This window comes from Equus quagga, chromosome 1 (assembly GCF_021613505.1).
Source record: "Equus quagga isolate Etosha38 chromosome 1, UCLA_HA_Equagga_1.0, whole genome shotgun sequence".
In the NCBI taxonomy this organism is placed as follows: Eukaryota; Metazoa; Chordata; class Mammalia; order Perissodactyla; family Equidae; genus Equus; species Equus quagga.
The window spans coordinates 14,956,265-14,970,481 of record NC_060267.1 but is presented as its reverse complement, the minus strand read 5'-3'; the positions used below and the strand labels follow the sequence as shown (position 1 = coordinate 14,970,481).

The window sequence follows — 14,217 nt, the reverse complement described above, 5'->3', positions numbered from 1 at the left end:
GGAGGAAAAAATGGTAACAGAGTCTTTCTTCTCCCCAGCTGAATTTGTCAGTCTGTCTTTCTGTCTGTCCCTCAGCCCTTTGTAGGGGAAAAAAATCTCTTCCTTTGGAGGCAAGTGCTCAAATCTCTCTATGGCTCCCGGGAACATAGGTTTTCAGAGAGGAAGACCAGCTGGGTCGAGGCAGGCAGGGGCTCCCCTAGTTTGGGAGCCCCCAGCAGTCTCTGAGTTTTCAGGCTATCAGAGGCACAGGGCCAGTTGGAGTGAGGGGAGTCCCAGGCAGGGGCGGGGGCTCCCGAGTGCCTGGCTTGGAGACAGCATCCCTGATGGGCCGAAATTCACCAATGAACGACTTCTGCGCTTTGGGTCTTTCTACCCCCCCCCCCCCCCCCCCGTTTCCGTTTCAGAGCCGCTGGGCTTATGGAGGGGGGGTGGCCACAGAGCCATGGGTCTGGGTGTGTCCCCCCCCTCAAATCCTGAGAAATGGGACAAGTTTTCATAGGGCCAAGGTGAGGGCCAGTCTGGTGGCCAGAGTCCACCCCAGGGCCCTGGGGCCGTGGATCATGGCTAAGGCAGTGGTGATTATTTATTCGCTTCGCTGGAAGGGAGTCTTCAGAAGAAACAGCGTGAAGAGGAGGGAAAAAATTATCTCTCTCGTCTGCGGATATTAAGATGGATTTTTATTTCTTAAAGGACCCTCCCCGCCGAGAGCGCATAAGCGTAAACTTAATATATGCTCCGCAGCCCAACTCCAGAAATCGCAATAAAAGTTAAAACCTCCCCTACTGGTTTTTTTTAATTATGATATGGGAAAGAGGAGCAGGATTTATAGAGCTGAACTCTCGGCGTGTGAGTGTTTAAGACTTGCGGGAGAAGGAGGAAAAGGCAAGAGCTTGCCAAGGAGAGCTTTGGTCTCTGAGACACCTCGCCGGCTGCCGCTCGGCTCAGCCTGGCCGATCCCCTGTGGCCTCCCTGGGACCTCGGTTCCCCAGCACACTCTGCCCGGGCCCACGGCCTTGCCTCGGCTCGGAGATGCAGCCCTTCCCGAGAACAGGTGAAGGGCAGCGGCGGCCGGGGACGGGGGCCGAGGGTGGGAGCGTCAGGGCACGGGCTTTGTGTGGGTCCCATGGAGGGGAGGATGTTTGCAGTCCGGGGAAGGGCCGCAGCCCGAGTGGCCAGGCGGGTGCCTTGGCTAGGAGGGGTGTCCGGGCCGGGCGCGAAAGCACGGACAAGGTGGATTGTGTGTGGACTTTGGCCGCAGACGGAGCGAAGCGGGCTCCCAGGCAGAGGCCAGCGGCAAGGCAGGCAACCGGATGTTGAGTCTGTAGGAAGGACCTTGAGGTCTGTTTAGTGTTTGGGCTGCCGGGGGGCGGCGGCCGGGAGTGCGGAGCGCGCAGTGCGCGGGGCGCGGCGGTCAGCGTGGGCGAGGCAGCAGGCCCGGCACACCTCTGCAGCTGCAGGGCCGGGTCCAGGGCGGCTGAACTGAGGCCGACCACTGGTCAGGGCATGACAAATAAATGCAGTGAGGGGTCTTTCTTTCTTTCTTTTCCACGTGAGCGGTCCTTTCTTTTTTCTCTTTCGGAGATACCTGGATTTGGTCCAGAACAGGTTGCCCGCGGGAGGGCCCCGCGAGCGGCAGCGCTCAAGGGAGGGAGAGAGGGAGGGAGGGCGAGACAGAGGGAGGGAGGGAAGGAGGGCGGGCAGCGGCGGCTGCGGTGGCCGGGGCTTCCCTCCCCCGGCGGGAGGCGGCTGCCCTGCATCTGTGGCCGTGGGGAGCCGAGGAGCAGGTAACGAAGGCGCTTCCCGAGGCGGGATTGGACCAAGCCAGAGGGACCGAGGGACGGAGTCTTCCGGGTCTCTGCCCAACGCCCTGGAGGGGAGAGAAGGTAGGGAGATCGGCGCCCGCCGGCCTGGCAGAGAGGCCCTGGGCAATGTTGAACCTGTATTTGATTTCAGGCTCACACTCATGTTGTGAGTCTGTCTGCCTCCGGAGATGCGGTTTGCCTGTCTGTCTGTCTGTCTGTCTGAGAGGTCCCAAAACCTAGGCTCTCCTTCCAAAGGCTGAAAAAATCGGGAAAATTCGTCGGAGTGTGCACTTTCATTCATTGGATTCTCTGTAACTCAGCCGGGCTGGTTGCTGCGCCCCCAAGTTGGAAGGGAGCTTGCTGGATGCCGGATCCCCTGGTTCCCTCCGCCACGGGCTGAGTTTCCGGCTCCAGGTTCGCGGGTTGCCCTGAGGTTTGAGGCCAGACAGCTCCTAGTCTGGCAGGGAGGGCGGGGGAGAGACTAGCAGCTCTGGCCCCTTAATTGTACTTCGGACCCGTATTGTCTCTCCTTTCGCCACCTCGGCTTCCTCAGTCTGGGCTCCAAAGTCACTGCAAATTTTCTTGCGACACACACGCACCACACCAAGATCAGGTAACAAGGCGCCCAGGGCCGTGGGGGCTCCAGGCAGAGAGCACCCCTAGCTCTGAGGCTGCTCCCCCTCCAGCCACTTCCCAGGCTGGGAAACTAGACCGGGTTGGGGGCGCCGGAAATAGCCCCGTTTGCTGCGGGGCGGCAGGGCAGGGGGCCGGCGGAAGGCAGGCCGTGGCGTTGAGAGGGCCACGTTCACAGGCCCTAGGGGTTTCACTCCTGCTGGGCTTGGGGACCTGACTCCTGGTGTGTAGGGATCCCGGATACCCACCTGGGGTGGGGGCAGGACGCGGGTCTCCTCGCGGCAGGCCAGAAGAATTCAGTCTCTGCTTCCAGCGCAGGCCTTAGCTAGGAGGAGTTGTGTGTGGGTGTGTTTTTCCCAACAAAGAGGGATCAGGAGAGAGAAGGGGGGAAAGTAGAGGGGAACCAGGGAGGGGGCGGGGAGGGGGAGAGGGCAGCGGAGAGGTGAAATGAGCCCATTTCAGGGGGAGAAGGAAAATGAAAGCAAATGGAGCAGGGCCTCCTCCGCGCGCAGGCAGACGGGCGGGTGCTGACGAGCCGGGAGCGGGCTCCCTGCCTGCAGAGGCCGGGATGGCCGGCTGGGGGACGGGGAAAAGCCTGTTTTAAATTTAATCCGAACTTGACGGTGTGGATTGAACCGGAGGGAATTTAAATCACTAAAAGGGAGGTGCAGGGCAGGGGGAGGGGATGACTCTAACCTGTCTTTCTGTCTGTTTGTCCTTCCCACGGTGGTGCTAGCTTGGTTGTGGTGGCAGCTGTCCAGGTCTGAGGTGATGGAGTAGGGTGCCCCTCCCCCTTAGGGGGCTCTCCTGTGCCCTGTGAAACCTTTTGGGGTCGAGGAGGCACTCTAAGAACCAGAGTGGATGCAGAGCTGCCAGCTAAACCTGGGGTTCCCCAACCCCCTCCCCAACAGAGACTCCCAGTGGCCTCCAGTCCCTTGGTTTTGCCCCAGCAGTGCTGAGGAAAATTGAAGGGAGAGGTGGGGGTGAGAGGGAGTCTGGGAGTCTGGCAGGAGATTCAGCTGGAGTCACTGAACCTGGGAAGACAAGCCCCTCCTTCTTGGTGCCCCTACACTCTTTGTGCCTCCACACCTACAGGCCTGGATTAGGGGGAGCCTGAAGGTCTGCTTCAGAGCCCTGAGCTACCACCCCACCTCCAAAGGCAGAGAATTGGGGTACAACCCACGTGCAGTTGTGCAGTTGTGGAACCTGAGGGCCCTCGGCCTGGCCTGGTGAACTCAGGGACTCCCAGCCTCTTCCAGCCCCCTCCTCAAGCCTGCCTCTCTCAGCAAGGCCTAGGCAAAATGGGGCATTGGTGGCGAGGGGGCTGTGGGCGAGGCCTGCTTCCTGATCCACAGCTGTGTCTGTGCCTGAGTGGGGAAGGTCTGAGTTCACGGTCTAAAACGAAGGTGACAATCTCCCCTCAGTTTCTCGGGGAATTTGATGGCAGCAGGGAGCGTGGGCTGAGTGATCCTGGGTGATCCCGCTGCCCTGCTGCTGCTGCCTCTGCTGGGTGGGCAGGCAGGGTGGGCAGGCAGCTCCAGAGTTGAAAAGAAGGCAGTGGCCAAAGTGGGGTAAGAGAGAAAGGGGCATCTGTTTACAGCCACTGTGTCTGAGGGGCTCTCCCAAATAAAAGAGGCCCATAAGAGAGGATCTTTAGGGGCATCTTTCTTCTAGGAAAACCGAGGTTGGGGCGGATGGGCCTGTCGCCTGGCAAAGATGCAAAGGAGGAGCCGGCGTGAAAGCTCCTTCGCCCTGTCTTCTTCGCTCCTGGGTGGATGCCTGGGCCGAGATGGGGTTCTCCATCCCAGAGGCCTAGTGTACCCACCCCAGCAGGTCGCCTGGGAGGGGCAGGAGAGGAGGCCTCTTCCTCCTTTGTGTCCGGACAGAAGTGGCCGCTGCGCCCCGGAGCTGGTCCCGCGGCAAAGGCCCGGCAAGCTAGCGGACTGCACAATGCCACGGCTGCTCCGCCAGCCCGCGCCCTGCCCCGTCCTGCCTGCCTGTCGCCGCCCTTCCTCCGGCTCGCTTTCTGCACGTCTTCCTTTCCCTACTCTCCTGTCTCCTTTCATCTTGCCTCCCCTCTTTTCTTTAATTCTCCCCTCTCTCCTTTTTATCCAAATTCTCCGTTTTCTTCTTTCCTTCCCTCCTCCCTTCCTTCCTTCCTCTCCATGGGCCTGGCGCCGTGTTTCAGATGTTCTTTCTCAGGCTGTCTCAGGCTCAGTCTCTCACAGGCTCTGTCCCCTGATGTCCTCTTGGTCGCAGTCTGGCCCCGGGCCTGCTGAAGGCTACATGTCTCTGCTTATCGCTGCCAGCAGCCTCCCAAGAGCTGGGCAGTGTCCCCCAGCCACCCTGGCTGGAGGAGGTGCTGCCCGTGCTGGGGATTTGGAGAAAACCTCGGCAGGGGGAGAGGAACCTCCTGTCTTTTCCTTGAACTAGTGAGGGAGAATTTTTGATTGACAGCTAACCCGACTCCTTCAAGGCCAAAGAGATATTGTGTTTCTTGCTGTAATTTAGATTTCCCAGGCCAGTCCAGTCCGGGGGAGGGGAAGACAACCGGAGCCGAGGGTGAGGAGGCTGAGGCCCTGGGGTCGCCTCTCCCCAGCCAGGCACTTCTCACATCCCCCCCCGTGCGTCGAAATCCCAGCCCCGCTTGACCGAAAAGGAAAGAACCAGAGAGGGGGAGGAGCAGGGACTGGGGAGGGGGCCTGGCAAGCTGGGGTCAGTGCTGCAGGCTGCAGATCTACCCTTCCCCCCTCAACTTCCCTCCCCCCCAACACACACACTACACTCTCTGGGACACCTCTTTCTGGCCTTCTCCACCCCAGAGGAGACAAGTCAACAGAGATGCAGGAGAAAACTAGCCTCCGCCCCCACCCCTGGCATTTGGTGCCCTCCTGGGGACAGGAGTGGGAAAGAAGGGCAGGCATCTTGGGTCTGGGAATCCTTGTCCTTCCCTGCTGCCTCAGAGCCTGCAGCTCAGCCTCAGCTCCTGCCTATTTCCCTTAGCGCAAACTGGGGCTCTTCCCTTCTGACTCTGAAATTGCACCCCTCCTCCAAACTCACTGTGCCATGCCTAGGATGCATCTGTCTCTGGGGACCCCACCTGCCCTTCTGCCCCCCAGCCAACCTCCCTGCCCCTCTCTTGCACCCATTCTGAGAATTCCTGCTTGCCTAAAGCCCACCTTTACGAAACCATCATGGGACAGTCTGATGGAAAGCAGAGGGCTGGGCAACGAACCCCAAATTCAAGGAGGAGGGTAGCAGCCAACTTACTGGGGGGAAGAATCGAAGTTGTCTGATCTTTCCTACAATCACACTGCCCCCTCCAGAATTTCTGCATCAGACCCCAAAGAAACCGCTCTCTCCCATCCCTCCGTTGCTTTTTTCCCGTTCCAAAACAGCCTACAATTTTATTTAATGAAAGACACATTTATGAACAATCAAATGATCCTCATAAAAATTTTATTGAAGGACGTAAAAACAAGCTACTTGCCCACGACCGAGGTCGCTCTCTTGCCTTGCCCGCTCTCACCCTGGCTCTCTGCAGACAGAGCCTGGGACTGACTTCTTTGGGGGAGGGGGGCAGGGTGTCGCAGAGATGGAGCTGGGGACAAAGTAGGGCGAGCAGGAAGACGGGATGGGGACGCCTCACTTAAGTTGTGTAGATCTCTCCTCCACTTCTTCAAGCTGGCAAAGAAAGATAAATAGACATAGACAAATTTAAAATAAAGGCGCTTGCACATCTGTGTCAAAGCAAACAGAGGACTTCTGATGATAAAGGTGTATGAGGTCCCGAGGTCCTACCCCTCCCACCCGCGGACCACCTTCCCCAAGCTTCCTCTACCCAAGATTTGGGGGGCTGAGTTGGCCAGTGGCAGAAGGACGTTCCCCTTTCCTTCCTTCCCTCCCTCCACCCCAGCTTCCCCAGTCCCCTCCCACCCTCCCTCCCTCGCTGCTGCTGCTCCTGAAAGAAATACATACATACACACCATTTAAAAACGCATTTTTAAAAGCCACGTTCCGAACTGACAATCGCTGATCTCGGCTCGCGCAGAGACTGCGGGAGCGTCGGGGCCGACAGAGACGGATTACGTCAAGAAATAGTTCCTCCACCTACCTCGGCGGCCTCTCCGTCCCTGCGGGGCTCCCGCGCCCAGCTCGGCCCGGGGGTCCGGGGACCCTGGCTTCGGGGACTGGCATTTTCACCCCATTAAGAAATCCGCCTGGGGGAGGGGCGGGAGGCCATCTGCTTATGGGTGGACATGGGCCAGGGGGCTCCCTGATGAGATACGACTTGTCCTGAGGGGGTGGCCGACGCCTCGGGTCCAGAGTCCCGGACCCCCAGGAAAACGCAGGTCGCGGGGATCAGCAGAGAGAAGGGGGTGGGAGAAGAAAAAAAAAAAAGCAAGGAAAAAAAGCCCCTGCGCATTGATCCGCGCCGTATTTTTGGGTAAATACGATCACGTGGGGGCCGGGGAACCAATGAGCTGCGGGGAAAAGGCTGGAAAAATAATTACCTGCCTTGATTGTTCTGTGAGCAGATAAAAAGTACATATACAGTTCATACAATAATCTTATGTATGTAAAACCCCGTTACGATGTCGGCGACGGGGCCCATCAGTAACTATTACGTGGACTCGCTCATCTCCCACGACAATGAAGACCTCCTAGCGTCCAGGTTTCCGGCCACGGGGGCTCACCCCGCCGCCGCCAGACCCAGCGGGCTGGTGCCGGACTGTAGCGATTTTCCGTCCTGTAGCTTCGCGCCCAAGCCGGCCGTGTTCAGCACGTCGTGGGCGCCCGTGCCCTCGCAGTCGTCCGTGGTGTACCACCCGTACGGCCCCCAGCCCCACCTCGGCGCCGACACGCGCTACATGCGGACTTGGCTCGAGCCGCTGTCCGGCGCCGTCTCCTTCCCCAGCTTCCCGGCCGGGGGCCGTCACTACGCCCTCAAGCCGGACGCCTACCCCGGGCGCCGCGCCGACTGCGGCCCGGGCGACGGCCGCAGCTACCCGGACTACATGTACGGCTCGCCCGGGGAGCTGCGCGACCGCGCCCCGCAGACACTGCCCTCGCCCGAGGCGGACGCCCTCGCCGGCAGCAAGCACAAAGAGGAGAAGGCCGACCTGGACCCCAGTAAGTTGGGAGCAATTTTCCTTTACAACCAGCGCAGGAGGGGAGGGGAGGCCGGGCGGGGGGAGCCGGATTACAGCCCCTCGGAGCGGCGCAGGGAGCGCGGGAGAGGGGCGAGGGCGAGGGGGCGAGGACTCAATAAAAGCGAATTACCTTGCGGAGCTTTCAGGGGCAGGAAGGTCTGAGAAGGGGGCCCAGGGAGCCAGGTTGGAAGAGGGCTGAGGGGGGCTCCTATCCCAGGAGCTGGCTTTGATGAGAGACCCCCGCCCCCAACACCCCCAGCCCAGGCTTTTTGGCTCAGTCGCTACTTTCGAAGAAATGCACACAGGGCCAGGGGATGGGGTGGGGGCGAGGTTCATTTTATGGTTGGAAGTGGGATGGGAGAGAGATGAACAGGACACTGGGGGCAAAGAGGAAGTACCCCAGGGAGAGAAATCACCCCTACCTCCCAGCCAGCCTGTGTGGGGGGTCCTCACCCCACTAGAGATTTGTAAGACAGAAGGTCCATGCACTTCTCCCCCAGGAGCATTGGGTGAAGGATCTGGGGGATTTCACAGCCTGGGAACTTGGAGAGATCAGGACTTCCAGAGTTGGGGGAGAGAAGTGGGGTCCCAGTCTCCTTAAACTTGAGAGCCCTCTTCTGAAGGTCTGCAGGAGAGAGGGCTGAGAATGAGGGTCAGGGACGAGGAGTGGGGAGAGGCAGCTCCCCAGATTAGAGAATTATACACATACATACACACACACACACACACACACACACACACACACTCCAGTCAGGGAGACAGGAGCCTTCTGAGTATTGCAAAGAAGTGTGTGTGTGTGGGGGGGGGGGGGGGGGGGAGGGGGGAGCTGCAGGGCCAGAGAAAGGGGAAAGAAGGGGAAACAGCAGGGGAGGGGGTGCAGCCCCCTGGGTGTGAGGAAGTGTCTGGGGGAGTCCCAGGAGGGGGCTACAGGAAATCCTTTCCTCCAGCCCCATAAGGGGCCAGGGCCTAATTATACCCCTCTGAAGGCTTTCCTCCTTGCCCTCAGCTACTCCCATAAACCTGAAATTGGAGGCTTGGCTCCTGCAGAGCCTGTCCTGAGGCTGGCAGGAGGGGGGCACTGGAAGCCAAAGAGGGAAGCTGAGATATAGGGGAGCCTGTCCTCCAAGGCCAGCAGCTCTCCAGGGAGAGGAGAAAGGCTTTTCCCATCCCAGCATCACCCTGAGAATTCGCCTCAGCAGGGTTGAACTCCGAGAGCGAAGACAGCGGAGACGGGCGCTGGAGAGAGTCATGAGGGGCTTAGGGACTCTCAGGGTCAGGAAGCAGAACTGCTGAAATTTCAGGACTTGGTCGTGGGCTGGGAGGATGGGAGGGGGCAGAGGAGGAGGGAAGTGGGGAGGAGAGAGACCTCGCTATAAAAATAAAAAACAAGAGAGAGAAGCGTTTATGGGCCTATGAAACGGTTGGGAATTTGGACTTTTTATGAGGATATTCTCGAATTACTACTCTTGAAGCTGAGGAGCAGACTGTAGGGGCTTTGATAGCTTCGATTTCCTATAGTTTTAGGTGCTGGAAACTGAGGAGCGGGGAGATGGGGAGGGGGCAGAAGGCAAAAGGAGTAAGGGGGGAAATTCCTAAAAACAAAACGTGTCCAAATTCAGGTTCAATTGATGGGTTTGGGGAGCCTGGTGAAGCCTGGGGGTGGGGGTGGCAGGGGTCCTGGGCTGGAAAGGGGCTCCACTGACCCCTGCCTGTGTTTGCCCCTCCAGGCAACCCTGTGGCCAACTGGATCCACGCCCGCTCCACGAGGAAGAAGCGCTGCCCCTATACCAAGTACCAGACGCTGGAACTGGAGAAAGAGTTTCTCTTCAATATGTATTTAACCAGGGACCGTCGGTATGAGGTGGCCCGGGTTCTCAACCTCACCGAGCGGCAGGTCAAAATCTGGTTTCAGAACCGGAGGATGAAGATGAAAAAGATGAATAAAGAGAAAACCGACAAGGAGCAATCCTAAACCCTGCCCCGGCCTGCTGCCTCGGCACAGCCAAGGGAAAAACAAAAAAAACCCCACAAAAATACCCCAAACCAGGCGGGAGAGAGGACGAAAAAGAAAAGGAAAGAGCAAGATAGAGAAAAGCCAATCAGCTTAAAAAGGAAAAAAAAAGGAAAGGGAAAAGGAAAACTCTTGCAATTTGGGAGGGTTCAATGTTGAGAAATTGGTGTTTTAGAGTTAGTTCTACCCAGCGAGGAGGAGGAGGCGGGGAGAGAAACCGCGTTCTCTTCTCCCAGCGCAACTGAAATAAATGACACACTCAAATGTGATTTTTTTCTCCTTTCTTCAGAGAAGCCAGTACTTGAATCGCTATATTTCTATTTTTTTTCCTGTATTGTATTTGGTCCGGGTCATCCCTCCCCAGGCCTGGGGTGCTCTGCGTGCAGATTTTGTACAAAAAAGACACACATACATATACAATAACGATTCCCAGCCCAGGCGCTGAGGGTTGAGGGCCGGGGACCGTGCCGCAGGCTGGGTCCGGCGGCTCAGGCCGGCGCCTCGGGCATGTACATAGCAGTGTCTCCTCTCATTCCCAGCGTCCGTCCTGTAATGTGCTTCTGTTTGTTATGGTAGAACAGCTCTGTGTTAATATATCGAAGTCACTTAAAAACCCAGAAATCCAACTGCATCCAGTTCTCGTTATTTCTCCTCCCTGTGGCTCCCAGGCTGCTGTCCTGGAGGAGGCAAGTGCTCAGATCCTTTGGGGGAGATGGGAGCCAGCAAAGGAGCTCCCTCTACCTTGGAAGGACAAGTGCCTGCCGCTTCTCTCCAGGCAGGGTGGGGTGGGGGTGGGGGCTCCAGAGGTAGTGTGGAGGCTGCTGAGGCCATGGCCCAGCTTGTGTCTGCCCCGGCTGGCTGCCTGCGAGTTTCCTGGTAGCTCAATGGAGTCATGGGTGGGTGGATGGGGGCACGGCTTGAATGGTTTTCCCTAGCTGTAATTAATTGTAATAATTTATGAGTACATGAGATCGGAGGGAAGAGATAGGTGAAGATGAAAGTTGGGTGCTGGGTGAGGGCCCAGGTTGGATTCTTGCCTGCTTGTTTTGGTGCTTCGAGCGATGGCTGCGGGGGGGAGGGAGGGTGTGCGGTGAGCGGTGAGGAAAAAGGCTGAGCAGGCCTCAGGGAGCAGAATAGACGCTGAGGATTGTGCTGAGAGTAAAAGAAGGAAGATGCAGAGAGCAAGAGGAAGTAGGGAAGGAAGAAAGAAAGATGGAAAAGGAAGGAAGGAAGGGAGAGAGAGGGGGAGGAAGGGCAGGAGGGAGGAAGAAGGAAGGAAGGAAGATAGGAGGAAAGGAAGGGAGGGAGGGAGATGGCAAAGTCAATACAATCAGAACTAGATTTAGTTTCTACTTCTCAGTGCATTCTCAGCTTCTCTCTCTCCCCATCTCCTAGTTCTCTCTTTTCTTGTCTATCTCTCTCTGGTGTTTAGTTTGAATGTTGGTTTGGGGGTGACCTGGTTTTGCTGAGCGGCTGCAGCATTTCTGGAGGATGGTGTGGCCAGGGCCCAAGGATTAGCCAAGAGTGGAGTGTGCCCTGGTGGCTGTGGGACCCCAGGCGCAAGAGTGTGGGGATGTGTGTGTAGCAGCCCGATGGGGCTAGTCAGCTGCACCGCACCCCATAGTGCCTCCCCAGAACCGGCAGTTTTCATCTGCTAATCAGAAGCAGACACAAGCTGCTGGGTCTGCTTCGGCCCGGCGCCCCCTTTCTCGGAAATCCCCCAATCTGGAAACTATTAAACTCAGACTGCTTGAAATATAGCCCTTTAATATCTCAGGCTGCCCATTCTGGCGAGGGTACAGGGCGTTGCTCCGAATACTTGGGGAATACCACCATAAAAGAAAATAATTGGGGACCCCAGTCCGTGTGCAGCTCCCCCCATCTGTCACCTTACAGGATTGGTGAGGCACTTACAGGGACCAGCCCCTTCCCCATCATTTGAATCTCCTACCCGCTCCTCCCATTGAACACTCCAATTTCGGGGGCTGGAGGAAGGTGGGAAGGGGTGAACATTTTGTTTCGATCATATTTCGAGGGGGTCCATCAAAAGTCGCAGGAACCCTTTGGTTTTCCTAGTCACTGAAGCACCCTCTCCTCTTTCCCCGTAAGAGACCTCCTCCCCAATTGCAGAAGCGATTGTTTTCTCGGTCATTTTGAAAGGTGCTTTGCCCGTATTTTTCTCTCTGCTCTCGGCCTCACTCCTCCCCTTGGCCATTTTGTCGTCTGGGACCCTGGCCTCAAGTCTGCACCGGCAGAGGCCCAGGCATCCATCTCCCTTGGTCCTGACCGCGGGACTCAGGCTTCTCTCCCAGCCCGGCTCGGCGGCCTTCCGTGCTCCCACCCCGCCCCTGCTCCAAGGCCCTGTCGCCTCCCCTCATCCGTCAGCGCGGCCTGCTTCCTGCAGCCCGCCCAGGCCGGCCTTACTCCGGCAGGAAGGAGGGCCACAGGGCTCGGAGGGCCCTGGCGAGAGCGTGGGATCCAGAGCAGACCCACCCGGCCCAGCCCACTGTTCGGAACCAGCTCAGCCTCCAGCCTGCAGGTCAGGATTGGATTCGATTTTTATTTATGACAGTTTGTGAATTTAAACAGCAACACAACACACATCTGGGGAAAGAAACGAAAGCTGGGGGGAAAGAGGGGCTAGCAACCGCCCTCCTGCCCTAATCTTCCCCTCCCACCTCTCCTCTGCTCCTTTGTCAGATTCACAAAACCCTAAAGGTTGTTCCACTTGGGAAGGCAGCGGATAGGTACATTTCCGCAGCCCCGAAATGCCACTTTTATGGCGCTGTTTGTCTCCCCGCGCTGGATTCTGAATGGGGTCGAACAAAACAGCAGCGCGGAGCTGGCTAGACGTCTGGGCTTAATTGTTTTATGGTTTAAATAAGGTGGACACTCTTTCCTTTGAAATCGGATTATAGGAATGTTTTGTCTATGGCCCACGGAGAACAGGACCTCACTGGCTGGGAGGGAGAGGTGGAGAGAGAGCGCGCGTGAGAGAGAGAGGGATGAGCCACAAACCGGGGGGCAAACAGCCGGAGAAGTCAGAGTCCCACCGCAAAGTCCTGCAGGCGGCGGCGGCATAGGCGGTGCGGAGCCAGCAGCAGGGTAAGAGGAGCGAGGAGCTGCGGGTGCGCGCCGTGGGCAGGCGGTAGCGGGAGCTGCTGAGCGTGCATCTGCGTGCGCGGAGGTGTTCCGAGTCCAGAAATGCGCGTGAATGGGGAGAGATCGCTGCAGTTCCTTTGCACAGGGTCTCCGTGCGGGAATGGAGGGTGACAAAAAAGAGAAAATAGTGTGAAAGCTTTGACAAGGTTTATTTCGAGAACTTAGAAAACAAAAGGACAGCGGCCCCTGGGGCACTCCCTTCCGGGGACCTCTCTCTCTCTCTGTCTCTCTCTCGCACCCATTTGGAAACTCCTTCCTCCCACTTCCCACCTTTGGGCCAAGCCTGGGACCAGCTTGTTCTCTCTGTTGGCTTTTTCCCGGCCGGACTGCATTGGAGCAAGTGGACGCGAGGTGGCGCTGTTGCTCAATGTTAGAGGCGGCGGCTGTGCCCCGGCCGGCCTGGCCGCACTGACATTTGAGGCCCGGCCCCGAGGAGCAGCGGCGAACAGGCCTCGCACCCGGCCCGGCCCGGCCCCACTGGCTCTGAGCGAATCAATCCTCTCACCTGCGAGGTGTAAATAAATCGCGAGTGGCGGAGGGAGATGGGCCCTCGCTCTGGTAGCAGACTCGGGAGGCTCAGGAGGGCGGGCGTCGAAAATAATCGCTTTGCGGAGGAGATAAGCACGAAACGGGCAGCGCGTAATTAACACAAAAAGGCAGCATGACCCGGACAAACGAACATAAATCCGTGGTACCTAGGAGGGCGGTGCAGGCCTCGGGGCGAGGGACAGAGACGCCTCAGCGAGGACGGCTGCTTGCGGTTCCTTTATTTCCAGGCTCCGGGAGCGAGATCAAGCAGATACGTGTAAAAGAAAAAAAAAATCAAATGAAAGAAAAAAAAAGAAAAGGTGAGGGACCCCCAAAAGGGGAAACCAAGTCCAGCGAGGGATTTGGGGACTGGTGGGCCCTCCGAGCAGGCGGTGATGGCGGCACACTCGGGACAGTCGCATTCCAAGACACAAAGACCGGGAAGAATAGCTCTGTGGCAGGGTTTTCGCTGGACCATAAAATGTCGACATATTCCCCCCACCCCCTAAAAGATAAGGCGCAGGCCCCAGAGCGGATCCGGCCTGCCGAGCCTCCTCTTTCCAGGTCGGGAAAGGAAAGTATTTATGACGGTCCCCAGTGACCCAGATGCTGGGAGCCTGGAGTCCATCTCGTTCGTTTAGCTCGGTACCCGCAGAGCGGGCTCCGAGAAGGCAGGACTGAACCAAGGCTGGAGCATGCTCTGGTAGTGGAGGAGACCTGTGGTGCCCCCCACTTTCCTGGACCCTAGGGAGGCCTGCAGCCCTGGCATAGTCCTTCTCTGACCCTCCCTCTTGCCACTCTAGGGCCAGAGTTGGGGTATTGCAGAGTTTCAGCAGTCCCTAACTCAGATGGGGGCAGGTTCCTCCAAATTCGGGGGATCATGGAAGCTCTCTGGCTAGGGCACCCATGAATCTCCTTTGGGAATTTG

At 57.9% G+C, this 14,217-nt stretch overlaps 2 protein-coding genes and 1 long non-coding RNA gene across 3 annotated transcripts in view; 2 read left to right on the top strand and 1 right to left on the bottom strand.

Moving 5' to 3' along the window:
* Window positions 1-1,733: 1,733 nt before the first annotated feature.
* Window positions 1,734-6,687, bottom strand: LOC124234832 (uncharacterized). The gene is made up of 3 exons (XR_006887424.1): window positions 6,550-6,687; window positions 2,684-6,119; window positions 1,734-1,867 (listed from the first exon to the last, which is right to left on the bottom strand). It is a non-coding gene; the product is annotated as an uncharacterized LOC124234832 (long non-coding RNA).
* HOXC4 (homeobox C4) overlaps window positions 1,825-14,217 on the top strand; it is a 60,178-nt gene continuing 47,785 nt past the window's right edge. Inside the window, exon 1 of the mRNA XM_046652255.1 lies at window positions 1,825-1,883. The gene's annotated coding sequence lies outside the window, so the exon portion shown is untranslated. The remainder of the gene's footprint in view (window positions 1,884-14,217) is intronic.
* HOXC9 (homeobox C9) lies at window positions 7,020-9,868 on the top strand. Its single transcript, XM_046652264.1, has 2 exons — window positions 7,020-7,568; window positions 9,316-9,868. Exons 1-2 carry the CDS (start codon window positions 7,031-7,033, stop codon window positions 9,558-9,560), a joined length of 783 nt encoding a protein of 260 aa, XP_046508220.1. The 5' UTR covers window positions 7,020-7,030; the 3' UTR covers window positions 9,561-9,868.

Bases quoted from the DNA above. Each gene is read 5' to 3' on its own strand.
- HOXC9 (XM_046652264.1), top strand. From the start codon at position 7,031: ATGTCGGCGACGGGGCCCATCAGTAACTATTACGTGGACTCGCTCATC. The intron at 7,569-9,315 runs GTAAGTTGGGAG...TTGCCCCTCCAG, and splicing joins GAAGGCCGACCTGGACCCCA to GCAACCCTGTGGCCAACTGG.